Genomic DNA, 17,907 nt, shown 5'->3' with positions numbered 1-17,907 from the left:
GAAATTAATATTCATAGTGTAAATGACATATATTTTCTGGCAAAAAAAGTTATTGAGGACTATCTCCCAAAATTCAGTTTTCTATATCTTTGTTTGGATACATATTAACACGTACCTTCAGCTGCTGTTTTGAACTCTTCCTTGTTGCTCATAAGGTGACATGAGGTCTAATGAAGTCCAAACAGGACAACGTGTTTTAAGAGGATGGTAGTTATCAGTCTCCCTCCCACTCTTTTCACACACACACACGCACGCACGCACACAAGCACGCACACACACACATATGACTCTTAGCCATTTAAAGCCTATCCTCCTTTCATGCAACCAACACGTTCAGTTAGTGCAGCAGACCTTTACAATGAATGTTTCATAAATATCTTACATCCATCATTTATTCAAAGTGAAAGCTAAACTTATTTTATTTTGTCTGTGTGTGTGTGTGTGTGTGTGTGTGTGTGTGTGTGTGTTTGAGAGGGGGAGGGTCATTGATCGGAGATTAACTGTTGTTATTGTACTGCAAAACATCGAAATCAGTTTGAAATCCCTTTTAAGAAAACAGTTTAGGTTTTCAATATGAACTTCAGATTTTGGTTTTCCAGCATTCAAAACATGAACGTTTCCAAGCAGTACTCATGACTTAGATCACATGAATATTAGCAAAACCAGTGATTTGCATGTTACAGGACAGTCTCAACGGAGATGCTGGGTGAGCGTGATTGCAAGCGGACAGAGCATGGAGATACAGATCTGTTGTTTTGTTGGCAGGATTGTGGCAGAGGGAGTGATGGGCAGCAGTCAGGTCGCCTCCCTTTCTTTGAAACTCTCCAGCGTAACAAACAGGCTTTCCTTCTCTGAACGGAAAGTCTGTACATCAGCAGAGTGCAGGAGAGAGGGGATGAAGGACAGACAGGAGGCTGCAGGGAGGGCCGTGTGTTGTTGTCTGACAGAATAGTTTGGGACAGGATGAATTTTGTTTGGGGTTTTACGTTGGGCCTGGTGACGTAAGCAAATAATCTTAAATACATGGCCAGGAGTAAAGAGATCCAGTTACAAACCAGTAAAAATAAATCATAAAAATGCAGTCTGCTGCTGTACATGAAAAATAGATATTTTCTTGGGTAAAACTTAGCACCTGTTTTATTTTGATGACAAGGTAAAACGTATATATGTGAATAAACAAAAGTTCAACAACAACCAAAAAAAGAAATCTCTTAAGTTGGACTTCAAGGCCCATTGTGAAGACAAAAGTCAAATTTTGTAAAGGATAAAAACAACAAAAATTGGCAAATGTATCTGTGAGTTAGAAAATTACATCACTACTCTTATTATTATTTATAAAAATGCACCAGCAGAAACCACAGCCACAGCTGGCGTCCCTTCAGTCTGGTAGCCGGCTGTCCCTGCTGTCACTGATCTGCCCTTACAGATGCTCTGTAGATATTATTGTTTTGTTTGTCATCATGGTGCACAAGCTCCACGTTAAATCTCCTTGGAAGGTACTTTTCATAGAAACCCGGAGTCCCATGCTCTTTGCGCATTTTGGATGAGAGATACACCACGGCTCCGTTTTTGCACAAATGACCAAGCGTCTCCACAAGCAGTGGATATGTCTCTGGCAGGTAAATGATATCTGCACAAAGCACCAAATCCCAGTCAGAGGGGAACTTCATGTGGTCCTCACCCCAGGACAGAGGGAGGACAGTGGGTGGAGATGAAGGCCAACCGCTAGTGGGCATGTTAGCCAAGACATTGGCCTGAAGCTGTGGCAGAGCCAAGGGGAGGTCTGTAAGCGTTACTTCTGCACCTGAAAGACAAAGATATATAAACATGATTTTGTTTGATGCTGATAACATTTTCAGCCAAAGATCAGTGGACATCTTATGTGCTGTGTACAATTATAGATTGATCCACTTTAGGGTTTATCATTTAGTCTTTTATACACTTTGTAGAACACTGGATACACTGAAACTGAAATAACACACACGACATTATGAAGCAAACAAAAAACTGAGGCGCTCATCCGAGCAACTAGAAAGGAAATTTGATTTGGTTATTTCAGTTGTGAAATCACAAACAGAAAAAAGGCTGAATGGAAAAAGCATAAAAAGAAAAGAAACAGTTTGATTACAAATAAGCCAAAAAGCCCACCAGCTCAACAAGGACATCAGCAAGGATGTTCTTTCGGCCTTATGTGGATATATACAGACGATGTTTGGGACATGGTGTGTGAATTTTTTTTTTCCACAACATGTATGTTAAATGTCTATACAAGTTACAGGTAACACATCCACTTTGTTGTCTTGAACCTGTAACATGTGCAATGACAATAAAGTTTGAATCTAATCTTATATAAATATGTATGCATGATTTTTGTCTGTAGGAGGGTCTCCGTGACAACCAATATAAACCCAATGTTTGATCTGTATTTACTTTCTAGGTTTTATGAACTGACTGAAAATAATGTAATTTAAAGTAAGAGTAGACCACTGTTTTTTTTTTATTTAAAACATTTATTGTGATGTCCTGCAGATCCTCTTTTGGTGGCAGCATTGGAGCCACCCAGCAGGGGGCTGGAGCATGAGGTGTGCAGGACCTTCACTTACAGAGTTCATACAGGAATCCCAAAGCGAAAAAAGGGAAAATCCCAAATCGTTTTTAAAGGGGACCTATTATAAAAAACATGTTTTTTCTTGCTTTAACATATATAAAGTGGTCTCCCCTCAGCCTGCCAACTCAGAGGAGGAGGAAAGCAACCAAATTCTGCAGTGTCTGTACAGCCGCCCGGATGATCCATCCAGTGTGATGTGGCTTCTACGAGCCGTTCAGATTCTGCTCCCTTTCGTTACGTAACCAAAATGCAAACCACGCCCACAACTAACACTGTGTCCTAACTGCATGCGAGCGTCTGACTATCGCGTAGCACTGCGTGACATCGGACGCTCTCTGTCCATCTCCCTCCATCCAGCTGCCACTTTGTAGTGAGGTTTTTGTTGTGAAATGAGGAGGTATCATAGAGATAACTTCTCATTTCAACTAACTGGATCAGCCGTTCCTCATCCATGACTGTTTCCTACAGCGCTTTCAACGCGAGCGGCTGGAAGAAAATAGAAGCAGGGCGTCCGACAAATGTTCAGCTCAAAACGGCACGTCGCGCTCCGCCGCGTCACTCGCGGCTAGTTAGGACAGTCCAATAGAAAATAAAGCAATGGAATTGATTTTGTCGCCGACGCTCGCTCGCATGCAGTTATGACACGATGTAATAGTGTACGCAGCCGACTGCTCTTCTGCCCAGAGCGATGCTTTGTGCCCTCTCCTGCTATGCGTCATTCAGGCAGCCAATCAGCACAGTGCCTCATTATCATAGGCTGCGTCCGAAATCACATACTTCCACCCTAATGAGTATGCAAAATGAGTATGTGAGATTTTTTAGTGCGTCCGAAACATTAGAACGTACTCAATAGTATGCACTATCCATACTCATTCCGGAGAATTTTTTTTAGTGTGGATTGATGGACACTAGCCGAGCAGAAACTTCCCACAATGCAATACAGCGGTGTTTGGTTGCTAAGTGATACGTATATGTCATAAGTATAATAGTAAGTATAATATTATTATATAATATTAATATTATAATATTAGTATATAATAATATTATATAATGACATCTTGTTCCGGCCAGAATAAACGGGCTGCTACCGCTGCTGTGACAGGTTACCATGGTAACAACCCCCCCCCCTACGGAAGTGCCGTGTGCGCTCTTAATAGTACGTCCGAATTAATGCATACTACTGATATTTACTCAAAAGTTTGCCGAACTTAAAGGAGCTTGAGGCAAGAATAAGAAATGAGACTCATTAGCGCCACGACGACCGTCGGGGTTACTGCAGCCAACAGCAAAGCCGGCACGGGAGAATGGGGAGAACGCGCATGCAGCGTCATTTGACGTAACATCCGCAGGACAGCGCGGGAAATTTGGGCCCGAATTGCAGCACATTTTGCAGCACACAGCCTGTTCAAGGCAACGGAGAGATACATTAGAGGGCTCATTCTTTTTGGTTTGGAATGCTTCATCTGACATTATTACTAGAAAACTTAAAACGCATACGCATTTTTTTCATAAATCCTGCCTTAAGCTTCTTTAAGTATACTTTTTAGTATGGCATTTCGGACGCACCAATAGCCTCCCCTCAGAATCCCTCATAGATAATGAGGTTAGAGAATGGGATGATAAAGACATGGCTCAGAGGCTGAATTTCTAATTTATTTAGAAAAAACAATCAAAACCTTGTTTTTAAGACATTCAAGCCCTGTTTAAAATAGATATTACATGCCATAAAAGGTCCCCTTTAAAAAGGTGCCATGAATCCTTAAGACGCAAACGCACCCAAGCGAGCAGCCAGAATCCCGACCACGCCGGTGCCCGAGCCCAGCTCGATGACGCGCCGTCCTCTCAATGGCACTGACTGATCCTCCAAGTAGTGACATAGATGTAACGCCTGGGTACAAAAAAAAAACAAAAAACACACACATTAAAGCCTGAATTATGGTTCTCCGTTGATTTAACGCAGAACCATAAACCAGCCTTAATACTCAAGTCTAAAACAAACAACCCCCCCAAAGATGAGCGACTTGTGCTCTTACAGCCTCCCACACCGGAGCAGCCACGCCGAGGTTTGCGCCGAACACCTGTCTAATCCGCAGCTGTTCCCCCATCAGATCATACACAGACTCCTTAGAAAATGTCTCGGCGAACAGACAGTCGTCCACCGGGAACGGGTCGTCTTCATCCGCAGCACAAATCATGACTGGAGGGGGAAATAAGAACCAGATTTTTACACCATGCAAAGAGGAACAGATCGGGTTTCGGCCGATTGCCTTCAAGTTCCAGGTCAAAACTACTGTATGTCGGCGGGGTTTATTTTAGTTTTAAACCCTAAATATGCAACAGGTAGAACACGATTTTATCGCTTGACATTCCTCCCCTTTTAGATAACCCCGTTTGGAGGCATGTTAACCCCTGGGGTGAGCGTCAGGGGAGCAATCCGAGAGCAATATACGGCTTTTAATATGAAATTCGAGTTAAACGCACTTTGTTTCCGGGTTAGAAAACTTGACAGATTGGATCAGCTGGCAGGACAGGAGCTTCTCTCCATACCATCTACACTTTTTTTTTTTTTTTTATGATCCAGGGCCCTGATTTCTTCTGCTTTCAACTTTGCACGCCACCTACAGGGGACTTACAAAAAAAAAAAGGAAGTTTGGTGTATTTACTACCTTAAAATTCAGAGAACAGAAATATTGGTGACCTAAATAATGTCAAATTAAATGATACCTTTCTACATCCACCAGCAACTGCTCAAATATCTCATTAGGGATTTCTTTTCCACCTTTGTAAAACCGCAATTCACAAATTCACAAACACAATCACATTTCAGGTTTAATTTTTTTTTTAATATATATGTATATATATATATAAAAAGTTTCTCACTCCTTATTTGTTTTGTTTTGAAAAACAAATATGTAGTACCACTAGGACATGACCAATGTTTTTCACACAAAACTTCACATCAATGACAAAGGTGAATAAACAGCGGTCTGAAGTGCAGGGTTGAGTAGAAACGGTAAAGCTCTTCATCATTTCAGCTCATCAGTCTTAAAAATAACACAAGAACATGTAAAGACCTTCCAACACATTCAAACTAAATGTAATGTGTCCAATCTGAAATGAAGATAATTCATATCATAAGGCTGTGTTCAAAGGTCTCCTTGTGTTGAACTACATCACAGTTCTCAGTTCAGTGGAGTGGACAATAACTGTTTGGGTGCATTTTACACATATACACTACTCAATATACAGTACATCTGCCAGAAACCCAACACTTCTGGATCATTTGAAGTCATTAGAAAATAAATAATTATTTTTGTCATTCAGATAACAGTAGTTTTACATCCATAATGCAGCCCACCTCCCCCTCTGGCGTCAATATGTGCAAACTGCAAGAGTTAAAAAAAAAAGTAGCACTTTATGCAAGGACAGCATAAAACAAAACAAGTTGTTTTTTTTTTGTTGTTTTCTTTTCAAAATTAGCACTTCCTGAAAAGTGTAGTGATTGTGAAACAGAATTTAAAATTATAGGATGAGGTGGCGAAAAGTCATGCCTCAAGCCAACAGTAGACGAACAAGGAGCACAATACCAATACTAAAGTAGAGCTTTTAAAATAAAACAGGTGGTCCTTAAACAGAAACAAAACAATATTGGTGATACTAGATGGCTATTGTTATCAGACTTGGTGCAGCCTTAATTCAAAACAGCTTCTTTACATCTTACATGGGTAAATACTGAAGATGGACGTAAAACCCATAAACACAATGTTTCAATGATATTAGACAGGAAAAAAAAAGCAATTTCATGACATCACAATCGATGTTTTGAGTTTAAGCAGAAAATTCTCAGCTTCAATAGTTTAACATTGATGGTCCATTTTCACGCACAACAAAGTGTTTCTTTTTTTGTCAAGACACAGAGCAGCAGACTCTTGTGACAGTCTTGGCCATCAACTGAGGGAATAAACTCAACTCAACCAGACTGTTCACTGCTTCTTTCAATAAAGAGCAAACGACAAGAAAAAAAAAACAAAAACAGACAAACATCTCCATACAGTCCAAAAGTGCACCCGCAAGGTTGTGGAATTATTTTGGATGTTTCCTTGATGGTATTAAAGGCAAATATGTTAGTTTTTTTGGAAGAAAAACAAAAGAAGTCCAAGTCCACTCAGATGCAGAACAAACAGCCAGACAGACGAGAGGCGGAGGAATGGATCACTTAAACTTTGTTCCAAAAAGAATTATAATTAGAACAATGACTATGACGACAAGGATCACAATGACCAACATCTTCCTGTTTTTCTTTTGATATTGTTCCGCCTGCAAAGAAAAAAAATGAAAACAACATCAAATGTTAGTGATATAAAAACACTTTACTTAAGAAAGAAAAAAGATTACAAGGATAACATGCTTGTGATACATAAGTTATTCATATCAAAGATCTGTCTTCCTCCTACTTGTTGTTGCTGTTCTGGTGCCACTACAGGTAGAAACATTGATTATTAGCTCTCCAAGTAAAGTATTTATAATGAAAGAAATATAGGAGTCAACATTTGAAGGTGATTAAAACATTTCAACATCGTCCTAAGACAAGAATCGATATCGTTAAAATTCTTACATAAAGTGCAAGTGTGTTTTTGATTCATTTCAAATGTTGACTACTGTATTTAAAAATTCTTCATTAATCAATAACCTGCATATGATTTATCTGTGATTTCGTGAAGGTGTTAACAGGCATCCAAAACAGTTGGGATTTTCAGCACGGCTACAGACGAGCCAAACCACGCCAATCGTTCCCACTGCAGCCAAACAGCAGGAGACATTTCTGTGCCAGTCTCCTCTGTCTATCAAGTTGTCTGCAGCCACATTTACACAGCCAGTTCATTCTGGTCTGTAGTACCTTTATTCCTATTCTGTGAGAATGACACATAACAGCATGGTGTTTCGTTCGCGCAGCTGTAATGCCTCGGGATGTAGTAACAGGGATGTAACAGGGCGAAATGAATGCTGTGTAAACTGGCATTATAAAAAGCCATAATAGGGGTGTGAGGACAGCTGCAAAGCAAGGGAAAAAAAAAAGAAGCAAGAAAAGAAGAAAGAATAAAAATACAAGGCCATCTGACAGGGCCATTTAGGTGAGTGGAGGCAGATACTGGCTGGGCTCACTATATTGTGAACTTTGTCACTCCATTTGGGATTCTAGCCCCTGGCTGACCGCCGCTGCCATCCATGGCAACCTGCAGGAGTCATCGTCTCCCTCCTTCACTTACCGTAGCATCTCAAACACCAGCAGCAACAGGGAAACTGAGACTGGCACTGCAATGTGTCCTCCACGGGAACAACATTCATCTGACAGTTTCACTGTCGTTTATTCAGCGCCAACTCAATAAAGCAGCCATTGACTAGGGACGTTATGGACTTGTCCTTGACTGTGATTTAAAGTGAATGGATCATCTTCACATTAGAGACCATTATAATGCTTTGTGAAAGCACACAATGGGGAGGGAATATTGCAACTTTTCAAGGCATCACTGAATGTTCAGGATCTCTAATGTGTTCATACTGCAATTGTTGTGCAAAAATAGCTGGTGGCTTTTAAGTCAACACAGCAGACCTATATGTCCTAATGTGGTCAGAGGTAAAATAGAGTGGTTTCAAGCCACATTTTTTACTGTTGCTGCTTTACACAAACTGTTCTTCACTGGCAAAAAAGGTATATAATGTTTTCATGGCAGCTCCATTAATGTTTCAAATAAATTACTTTTATCTGACAATGTGAAGGAAAAACATCTAACGGGGCTCAAAAGATAAAGGCTAAACACAGATGGCTCACGGAGGACAACTGTATGCAGATGAGAGTATATTTTGTTTACCTTTTGTAACTGTTTCAATCCATCTTCTGTTTTAACACAAGCCTGCTCCACATTGAAGTCAATCCTATCGAGAACAGTGCCCTTGAGGAAGGAAAGCAGGAACCTTCATTAGCAGAGGAAGACCACTTCATCTGTAGATTATTACATGTTGCCAGTGTTATTAGTTGCTGTTGTGCAATACCACAAAACGCTTTTTAAGTATTTTCTATTTTTATTAATAAGTTGAAAATGAAAAAAAAATAAAAACATTTTGTCATAACAACAACATATTTTTATGCACAATATTCCTTGAAAAAATCAAAAACATTTGAATTCATACCAAAGTTACTCATCTCAGACATTTCTTATTTTTGTGTGTTTATGACGTATCTGAGCAACGACCTGTTATTCACCCTCTACCCAAAGGTTTAGTCCTGTGACGACATAAAACAACTCTAAAAAAATCCAAGAAAGTGCAAAAAAAAAGTCAGCGGGTGGTCCCTACAAAAAGCAGCTTACATAGTAAAGAAAAACGTTTCTGTTTTTCTCAGTGTTAAAAAAAACAACATAATTTTGAGTTCTGACATCCCACCTTTCATTCCTAATAGAGTATTGCTCTGCAATGATCAGGTTTTAACGGCTGTGATGACAAACAATAAATGCCAATACTTTACACAATCCACACTTAAATCTAAAAGTTACAGAAACTATTTTTGTTGTTGTTGCTCTAAATACCTGCTCAACCACCATTCCAGCCAAGTCTCTGAAAATTTCATTCAGATCTGAGATGGACTGCACAATCTGCCGGATCTCCCTCTCTCGTTCTTCAACCATAACTGTGTTCTGCTCCACCAACATCAACTGATCATCTGTGAACCCCTGAAACACATGCAAATATAAAATAAACCGTTACCACCATGAAAAAATAGAACTGAAATTAGTACTTTGGTAACATAAATCCTCTGCAAACACTATCTCACCCTGTCATATATAGCTAAGTCCTCATCCTCTTCCATTAAAGGCCCTGAATCAAAAAAGTGCTTTGATCTCTCCTCGCGATTCTTCATACCTGGTCCATAAAAATGATGGCATTAGACAACATGATGATACGTGTTCAGTACGATGCAAACAGAAAAGGAAAAAAAGCATTTCCTCAATACCAGCAGTACTGCAGTTCTTACGTTTTAAGTAGCTGGACTGTGTGTATCTAAAGTTGGTGGAGAGGTCCTGCAGGCTCTGCGCCAGAGACGACACCACATTTCTCAGAAGTCTCTCTTCCTGCTCAGTGCAGTGACCACAGCGAGAATTCAAACCCGTCACAGCTCGCTGGCACCGATGAAACATCTGGAATTCAGACAAAGATCACATTTCCATTAAACTCAATTCATGTTTAAATTAAAAAAATAAAATAAAATAAAAACATTTAAAAATTAAAATGCAGTCAGTGTTTCATTCGAGAAAAGCTGAATCTTTTATCTTTAACTTAATTTCCTGTTAATTCAGAAAATGTACCTGTAACAAAATCTTAAATATAAATAATATAAATAAATCTTTCAATTTTTTTTTTGCTTGAACTTTTATCCAAAATGCAAACAGAAAATAATTTTCAGTATCATCATTCACCAACACTTAGAACATACAATAAACAATTAATAAATACATATCTGCAACAGGCTCTATTGTGTTATAGCACCCTGACTTGTGAAACTGTTTAGAAAAGTACATTAAAGCAATTTTTAAACCACTGTGCTACCGTTGGTAGTGATTACACAGCGTGCTGAATCATGGGGTCACCTGAGTGACAGCAGTGCCATTAGAGGTGCAAAACTAAACTAAAATTTTCTGTTATGCTGAGAACAAAAAACAACTGACTTTAGTTAGCCAAGTCTGATTTTTTGTTAAATGTTTGGATGAAATTGCTTTCTCATTTTTCTTTCCATGGACAAGTTTCCCATATAAGCATTTTCAATCAGTTTTAGTTCATTGTAATTGGACTTTTGAACATTTCATTTTGTCTGCTGTCATTACTAAAAGCAACTCTGTGTGTGTGTATAAACGTGATACTGCCTCAGTATGCAAGCATCCTCCACTTCACACACAGCCTCTGGGTAAGATTATCTAAGTCCTCTCTTGATTTTTTCCAAGAATAAAGCCGAGATGTGGATTCAATTCACCATAGAACCAGTCTACTGTGTTTTTGCCCGGCTAATCTGAGCTCCTTCTCATAGTACATAGTCAAGTTATCTGGGCATAATAAATAGCCTTGTAATTGCTGCTGCATCAGTCATACAGCCACATAAGATATATTAACTTCTCCTGTGACCATAAGTGTTCAATGTATAATGATCAGGGTTGTTTGATGGTATCACATGCTTTGCTTCCTGAAGGCTAGAAGGTCATGCACATCCATGCACGTAGGCTGCGCACATGGCCTCAGCTGTCTCTGGCAATTATACTTTTGTGTTAAAGGATAATTTGCATAAGCTGGAGCAGATAAATGTTGACATTTATAGACATTACAGCAAACTATTGTTCTACCCAATTTGAAAATGGCGAAGAAGAAATATCAGTGGGAAATTTGAAAACGTGGAGGATACAACAATATCGTTTCTTATGGCCCTGTTAACAACCGGTAGTTACATTAGGAGAGAGGTGCTTGTCAGGCTACACTGTATCCTATCACACCTACGGCATAGCTTTGATGCAGGAGCATAAATCCCACTTACCCCTTTGGTGGATGCTTCTTTTATACTAAAATCTGGCACCCTTTCCAAATCTTCCATAACTGTTACTTTTAATATCTTTGAACTTTTCTGTATTTCTTTGCTTGGCTTCGACACATTTCAGTGTGTTTCTGGCATCAAATTCTCAATTTCATTTTTATGTATCCATTAAATGAAGGTTTTAATGAACTGACAGTTTACAGGTTCAGATTTATGTTGCATTTTATAAGATTTCTTAGCTTTCCTGCAAAATGGGGCTTGTAAAGATGACCCACATCTAAACAGTCTTAAATTATGGCACCTGTGTAATCTCCTGCGTCGTGATTTCTATAGCATGCTCTTCTTCACTACTGTCATCCAGTGTGGGACGGTTCATGTGCTTGTCATGAAGCAAGGCCAGATCCTTCATCTTCTGCCGAATCCGAGTGATTTCATATTGGATCTGAAACGTAAGAAATGCCAGTTAATACCCATCCTAAATGTTCATTCATCCACATCCAGGATCATTCTAGTGCAAATGATCATCATCATCAGTGAAAAACATCTGGTTTACCTCGTCAATCCCCTCTACCCATTTGGGGGGCAGTTTCTTGGTAACGCCAATGGCAGCTTCGGGATCCAGACTGATCCCAGACACCAGTGCCATTCGATCATCAGCCAACTTTAAAAATAAATAAATAAAATTTAAATATATAAAGTTTTACATAACAACACAAGAGTGTAGTGTTGATGGTGTTGCATTTTATGCCTTTAAAATAAATTCCACCATAGCAGGAAACTGTACCTCATCAAGCTCCTAATGTGATTGTTAGGTGGGAGAGTGGTTCCATCCAGCAAAGAATGAGGGAAATGAGAGAAAGGCAGAGAGAAAAGAAAATGAGGCCCGGAAAACCAGCAGCAAATACAAAGATTTAAAGAAAACATGTTTTTAAATCCAGTTTCAGCAACAACATCTGTCTTTGTATATAATCTACACAACAAAACAAAAGGTTTATAGCAACTGTGAAGGTAGAAATAAATAGTACACAAGCATAACATGTAAGGGATAGCGAGAATACGGAGCAGCAATGACAGATGAGCTCACCAGACAAGCATAAGTATAACAGAACATTTTTCATATCTTTTAAAATGATAAGCAGGATATGTCTAGTGTGAGTGTGTTTTTGTTTCAGCCAACTACAGCAGTGCTGTGAGTTATTGGAAAGTTGAACATACTGCAGGTTTATAAGATGGCAGACATGGGATTTTTAACAGTAATACCTGCTTGGTTAACAGCAAAAAAACAGCTGGGTTGGAGATTTTTAATAGCTTTATTGTGATAGCTTTCAAGCACCACACTGCTCTAAAAATAGGGACACATTTCAATCAGAGTTCAGGCTCATCAGCTGACCATCAAGTAATTTAGTTTGATATAACACTGATGGACGGCTAGATGAGACTATCACAATGACAACCAACACATGCAGTGCACAAAAATGAAACGTTGTAGGCTGTTCAAATCATTTTCCACACTGAAGTTGTAGTATTTCACCTTTTCTTTCCTATTTGGAACACATAATTGTCTTTTTGACTTCAGCTGTGTAACAAATGTCCCGTAAGGAGCGTTTTGGGTTCATAAGAGGCCATCCATACAGACCTCTCATTCTGTTCCAGGATCACTAGGGATTTTCTATTTTTCGCTGGGGCCCTTGTTCAGAAAAATGCTCCTGATTTTACTTTGATTTAAGATTATTTCCAACAGTGTGCTGACATCCAATTCAGTGAAGATTTGACTGTGGAAAAAAAGCTATTTAATCAGGTTATGCACTGGGGTTTATAAATTTCAAATCAGCTTAAACTAACTGCACCTCCCCTGTGAGCCTGGAGGACTGACGTACCAGAGTACACATGAAGTCAGTTGACTCATTCTGTGGTGTATTCACTGGGTTGACAAGGCATATACTCAGAAAAATAGAACTTTATTATTATTATTATTATTATTATTATTATTATTATTATTATTATTCAACTGACTGTAATATATTTTGGGACTATCCCTACTCTTTTCGTTTGCTTATAGTTTTTATTTTTATTTTCCTCAAAATAATGTATCTCTTTTTAAAAAAATCCCCTGCTCTCTTTTTCTGAATTACTTAGATATTGTTTCCTCCTCATTCTTTGGTTAAATGGGAGCGCGTTTTCCTTGTTCAGTTTGATCCAGTTTTATTTTGTTTTGGGGCTGAAACATTGGGATATTCCTGATTTTTTTGTAGCAGTCATTTCATTTAAGTCTCTTCAAAGAGTAATTTTACAGGGTTATAGCAGTGGGCAGGAAGAATCTGTGTTGCAGCAAATCTGAAGAAGCCTGGGACTGAAAAGAGGTTTAAAGGGTAAAGGTCCTACTTCAGCAACAAGATCATGATTTATAATACCAATTAACGTACACACATTTTTCCGAAAGAGTTTGTTTAAGTTCATAGCCGATAGAAGATTTTTTTTCCCTTCATCAAAAAGGATCTTGTTAATTCAGAAAAGCAGAACCAAAAAAAAAAAGTTTTTTTTTTTTGTTTTTTTTTTAAGAAAAATTATTTAGGTTATTCAAGAAAACTGGACAATTATTTCAAAAAAAGACAATAATATAGTTAATTTAGAAAAACAAGACTTTTATTTTTTAAAGCATTCTGAATTTTCAAGGGACTGCAATACACTTGCATGGGATACCTAACATTTGGCATCCGATAATTCCTTATTGTTTCTATTACTGATAAGTCCTATAACAGCTCCTATAAGTTCAGAGGGTTACTGACAGGAATCAGATTCTCCCCAAAACAGTCTCATTATAGAGGACTCATCATGGCTGCTCCTTATTTACGGCTTACTTGATATTTTAAAGAGGAATTTCCAACAGCCACCCAATTTACAGCACGTTTACACAGATATACAACAGAAATCACTGATGACACTGAGGGCTTGCACAGTTTGCCATCAGCAATGACAAAGTGCAAAGACCCTGTTTTGTTTTTGAAGATTTCTTTTTTCTGGACCTGTCCATTTCATGGAATTTCCTTGCACGCTGTTTTTTTTCTTCAGTGGAAGAAGAAGGCCAACTTTACCTCAGCAGGCAGGTAAGTGGTTCAATTGTTCATGACAGAGTGTGAATAGTCACATGTACCAAACACGTGCAAGCTTCTAGGCAGTAAGAGGGGCCTATGTTGGCTACCTTTCACTGTGTAGTTGATATAACGTGTGCCAGAAGATTAAAAATATATTTTTTACTAAGGGTTGAATAATGTTTAAAAATAACAGGACGATCTGATAAGATTTTCTAAACTATTGACCCATGTAAAAAAAAATGCTTTCACTTCAAGTCCTTTTGCCATTCTGAATCTCTTTGAGGACGATTTGAATCTCATTGAAGCTGTTTTCAGGCACTAGAGTCTTTGTGGTGACTAACTTCTCTTTGTTGTTGTCTGGATTCATTTTGCAAATGCATGTTGTTGTGTGCGTCAATCCCTTCACAAAAAAAAGAGAAGACACCCTGAGGGAAGGGCCTCGGCACTGCTTGACGCAGTGCTTATGCTCTGTTGGTTTCTAAAAAAAAAAAAGAATCCTGCCTCATGGATCCTTCTGTTGTGGAAATCAAACCATCCACCATAAAGGAAACATGGAGCTTACTTGCCCCCTATTAAGATTCATAGAAATAAATGAAACGCAAGTTTTCCTTGTCCTGGTGTGTGTCACACATTCATATAAGCAGTACTCGAGTTGTAAAATAAAATCAGGGCGGATGGTGGATTTTATCATATGGGGACAGATAATTTGTGCTGATTACAAATAATATAATATATTACAAATAATAGCACTGACCAAAACAATGACAGAAAAGAATTACATAGCAGCAGTTAAATGCAGCCTTCTGTAAGCTTTAAATATCCACTGGGCTTACATCAAATACATCAAAACACAAAAATAAAAAACAGTTTTCTGAACTTATCAATATGGCTCTGTCCTTCACAGGATAAGTAACATGGATCACTGCAAAAACTCAAAATAGAAGAATATTTGTCTTATTTCTAGTTAAAATGTCTCATTTTAGTAAAAAAAAATCTCATTACACTTAAAACAAGACTCATCACTGGAAAAAAAAAATTCACCTGTTTCAAGTAGATTTTTACTTGAAATAAGTAGAAAAATCTGCCAGTGGAACAAGATGTTTTTGCTTGTAATGAAAAGATAAATCTTGTCCCACTGGCAGATTTTCCTACTTATTTCAAGTGAAAATTTACTTGAAACAGATGAAAATTGTCAAATAAGTTATTTTTCTGGTGTTATTTTTCTGGTGATGACTCTAAATGTTGAAATAGCAGTAATACCACATTCATTAATGAAATGACATAATGGATGGAAAGGGGGGATGGCAGTTTTACAGGGGGATGATTTTGACCGTTTTTATTTCAGGGGGGATGCCATCCCCCCTCATCCCTCCTCAACTCCAGTACTGCATATAAGTGCAAGAGAAATTGACTACAGTCTAGTTCAAATACAGGTCAAGGGCACAGGGTGAGCTAAACTACATCACAGCAGTTTTATTCGTGAGGAGCAGACATGCACATAAAAAATAATGATAAAAACATGCTTTTGTATAACTTGTGACAAAATTATATTCTAGTCCCTGGCTTAAGCGATTAATAACCTTTTTTTAAGTTAAAAAAGAGAATATTTTGAATTTTTCTGCATCTGTTTAGATGGCGTGATAATAAAAACGTGTCTGAACAGCTTTTATCATCTCCATCACCTCACGGATAAAAAGCTCAACTACGGCCACATCAGCACATAGTTACTCCTTATTCATATGCAGGACACATTAGTACACTAGTGGTTCTAGCTACGAGGATGACTGACTACACAGTAATAATTCACACAGGAAGATCAGACTGACTACACAGTAATCACAGAAAGATCAGACTCACCGCAGCATTGCTACGTGTGCTCAGACGGGGCTCGTATGTACTCACTTGCTCAGCCAATATCTGCCGGTTTTGGATAGCATTGTTCCGCATTAACAAGAAGGCGTCTGTCAGACGCCTAGTGGCCATGACTACCCAACTTGAGATCTAAAATTTAACGCAGGAAAAGTGCGAATCGAGTGCTGATTGATGGAGTTATTCCCAGTGACGCGGTGCTAACTAACCTGACGGCCAGCGTTAGCTCCGCCTGCGATGAATGAACTAAACCCGAGAAACAGCGACTATAATGAGCAGCAAAGAGCTGGGGTCATATCGACATGTTAGGCATCTCCACTACTCGACTTAAAAACAGCAAAAATGATGTCAAATTGAGTGTAGATATTTGGATTTGATGTCAGAAAGTTGCGTTACTACGCTGTCAGGGAGCTACGGAAGTGATACGGAGGTAAACACCTGCGTGAGCCGCTTCTTCTTCTCTTGTTATTTAGTTGTAGTAGTTAGCTGTCACTGAATGGAGGCATCGCCACCTAGCGGCCGGGGCAGGAATGGTCCAAAGATGCAGTACTGCAGTCTTTTTTTTTACTTTAAATCCGGATTAAATACTTTTTTATTTTAATGTTTTGTTTTAATATTTTTTTTAACTTTATTTAACATTTCAAAGTACAACATTCCTTTGAGGAAACATTTGCTTGCATCTGAAACATAACAAGCTCACAACACATAAGCGAATATGTACTGTATACCTATACATTTGTTTTCTAAAATAATCTTCTAAGATTAAATAAAATAAAACAAAATAAATAAATAAAATAATCACAAAATAAAATAATCACAGGGGTTGACATTTCAACAAAAGTGTTTAAGCGTAGCAAGATTGTAACTTAAAGAGTAAGAGACTTTGACATGGTTTCACATAAATCATGTATAGACTGATTTTCTTTTGATAGTACCTTTATGGATGTTATATATTTTTTTTTCGTTTTTAAAACAGACTATGGAGGGTTTGCTGTTTTTCCATTTATTTTTATGTATATGATATTTTCCCAAAATGAGAATTATGTTCACCCTCTTGGATACCTTCTTTGGCAGACCATCCATATAAATTATGACCTGAAGCTTGCTAAACATACAGACATCTTGCCAAAAAAGCATTGTGACCGAACATAGAGTACTGCAGTCGTTAGTATGTAGTGAGCTGGTTCACCATCACTGACCCCATGTTTGATCAAACAAGCTCAACATATGACCCAACAACAGGAACATTTAGGTTACGGTAGTAGAATAAGACAGCACTGTATAGTGTATGAGTATCTTTTTTAAATGTGGACTTTTATTGAAACCTCTAGTTAGTGTTAGTAAACCTCTACTTAGTGTTTAGTAAACCTCTAGTTAGTGTAAACTCTAGTGTGTTAGAGGCAGTAGTCATAGCTGCAGCTATAGAACAAGACTATAATAGTTAGTCTCAAACATAGCTTCATGGTAGATATGCTGCGTATGCTGCAGGGGGGCACCGACATGATCTACTGAGTGGTGATCCCCCCACCTCTTTTTCTCTTTTGTGCATGTTTGCAGGCTGGAGCTTTGGGAGCTGCATGCTGACCTGCAGTCCCCCCCTCTGATAATCTCAATGCTTGAGGCTGTCTCTGTTTTCTCTTTTTCTGCTCTGCCCAGTCTGGCCTCCGGCAGGAGGGTCCCCCCTTATGATCCTGGTCTTGCTCAAGGTTTCTTCCCTCCTAAAGGGGAGATTTTCTTGCCACTGTTTGGCTTAAGGTTTTTCTCCC

General features: G+C 38.5%; 2 protein-coding genes across 4 annotated transcripts; both read right to left on the bottom strand.

Annotated features, from left to right (window-relative positions):
• Positions 1–1,294: 1,294 nt before the first annotated feature.
• On the bottom strand, positions 1,295–5,123 carry LOC133448689 (EEF1A lysine methyltransferase 3-like). Its single transcript, XM_061727456.1, has 3 exons — positions 4,642–5,123; positions 4,385–4,496; positions 1,295–1,804 (listed from the first exon to the last, which is right to left on the bottom strand). The coding sequence occupies exons 1-3, from the start codon at positions 4,801–4,803 to the stop codon at positions 1,407–1,409; spliced, it is 672 nt and encodes a 223-aa protein (XP_061583440.1). The 5' UTR covers positions 4,804–5,123; the 3' UTR covers positions 1,295–1,406.
• A 314-nt stretch (positions 5,124–5,437) lies between these two features.
• stx16 (syntaxin 16) lies at positions 5,438–16,584 on the bottom strand. Of its 3 annotated transcripts, XM_061728571.1 has the most exons (9): positions 16,175–16,584; positions 11,965–11,976; positions 11,734–11,841; positions 11,482–11,622; positions 9,639–9,801; positions 9,438–9,526; positions 9,193–9,336; positions 8,479–8,559; positions 5,438–6,925 (listed from the first exon to the last, which is right to left on the bottom strand). In XM_061728571.1, exons 1-9 carry the CDS (start codon positions 16,253–16,255, stop codon positions 6,821–6,823), a joined length of 924 nt encoding a protein of 307 aa, XP_061584555.1. In that variant the 5' UTR covers positions 16,256–16,584; the 3' UTR covers positions 5,438–6,820. The 3 variants fall into 3 exon arrangements, with proteins under 3 accessions (XP_061584555.1, XP_061584554.1, XP_061584553.1); XM_061728570.1 differs by lacking the exon at positions 11,965–11,976 and having other exon boundaries at positions 16,130–16,584; XM_061728569.1 differs by lacking the exon at positions 11,965–11,976.
• Positions 16,585–17,907: the final 1,323 nt, after the last annotated feature.

Source organism: Cololabis saira, chromosome 8 (assembly GCF_033807715.1).
Source record: "Cololabis saira isolate AMF1-May2022 chromosome 8, fColSai1.1, whole genome shotgun sequence".
NCBI lineage: Eukaryota > Metazoa > Chordata > Actinopteri > Beloniformes > Belonidae > Cololabis > Cololabis saira.
The sequence above is the reverse complement of the archived record's forward strand: the minus strand, read 5'-3'. Positions and strand labels throughout refer to the sequence as shown.

Bases quoted from the DNA above. Each gene is read 5' to 3' on its own strand.
- LOC133448689 (XM_061727456.1), bottom strand. From the start codon at position 4,803: ATGATTTGTGCTGCGGATGAAGACGACCCGTTCCCGGTGGACGACTGT. The intron at 4,497-4,641 runs GTAAGAGCACAA...TTTTGTACCCAG, and splicing joins CTGCTCCGGTGTGGGAGGCT to GCGTTACATCTATGTCACTA. The intron at 1,805-4,384 runs GTGCGTTTGCGT...TTTGTCTTTCAG, and splicing joins GATTCTGGCTGCTCGCTTGG to GTGCAGAAGTAACGCTTACA.
- stx16 (XM_061728570.1), bottom strand. From the start codon at position 16,255: ATGGCCACTAGGCGTCTGACAGACGCCTTCTTGTTAATGCGGAACAAT. The intron at 9,527-9,638 runs GTAAGAACTGCA...TTTATGGACCAG, and splicing joins ACAGTCCAGCTACTTAAAAC to GTATGAAGAATCGCGAGGAG. The intron at 9,337-9,437 runs GTGAGATAGTGT...CATGTGTTTCAG, and splicing joins ACTTAGCTATATATGACAGG to GGGTTCACAGATGATCAGTT.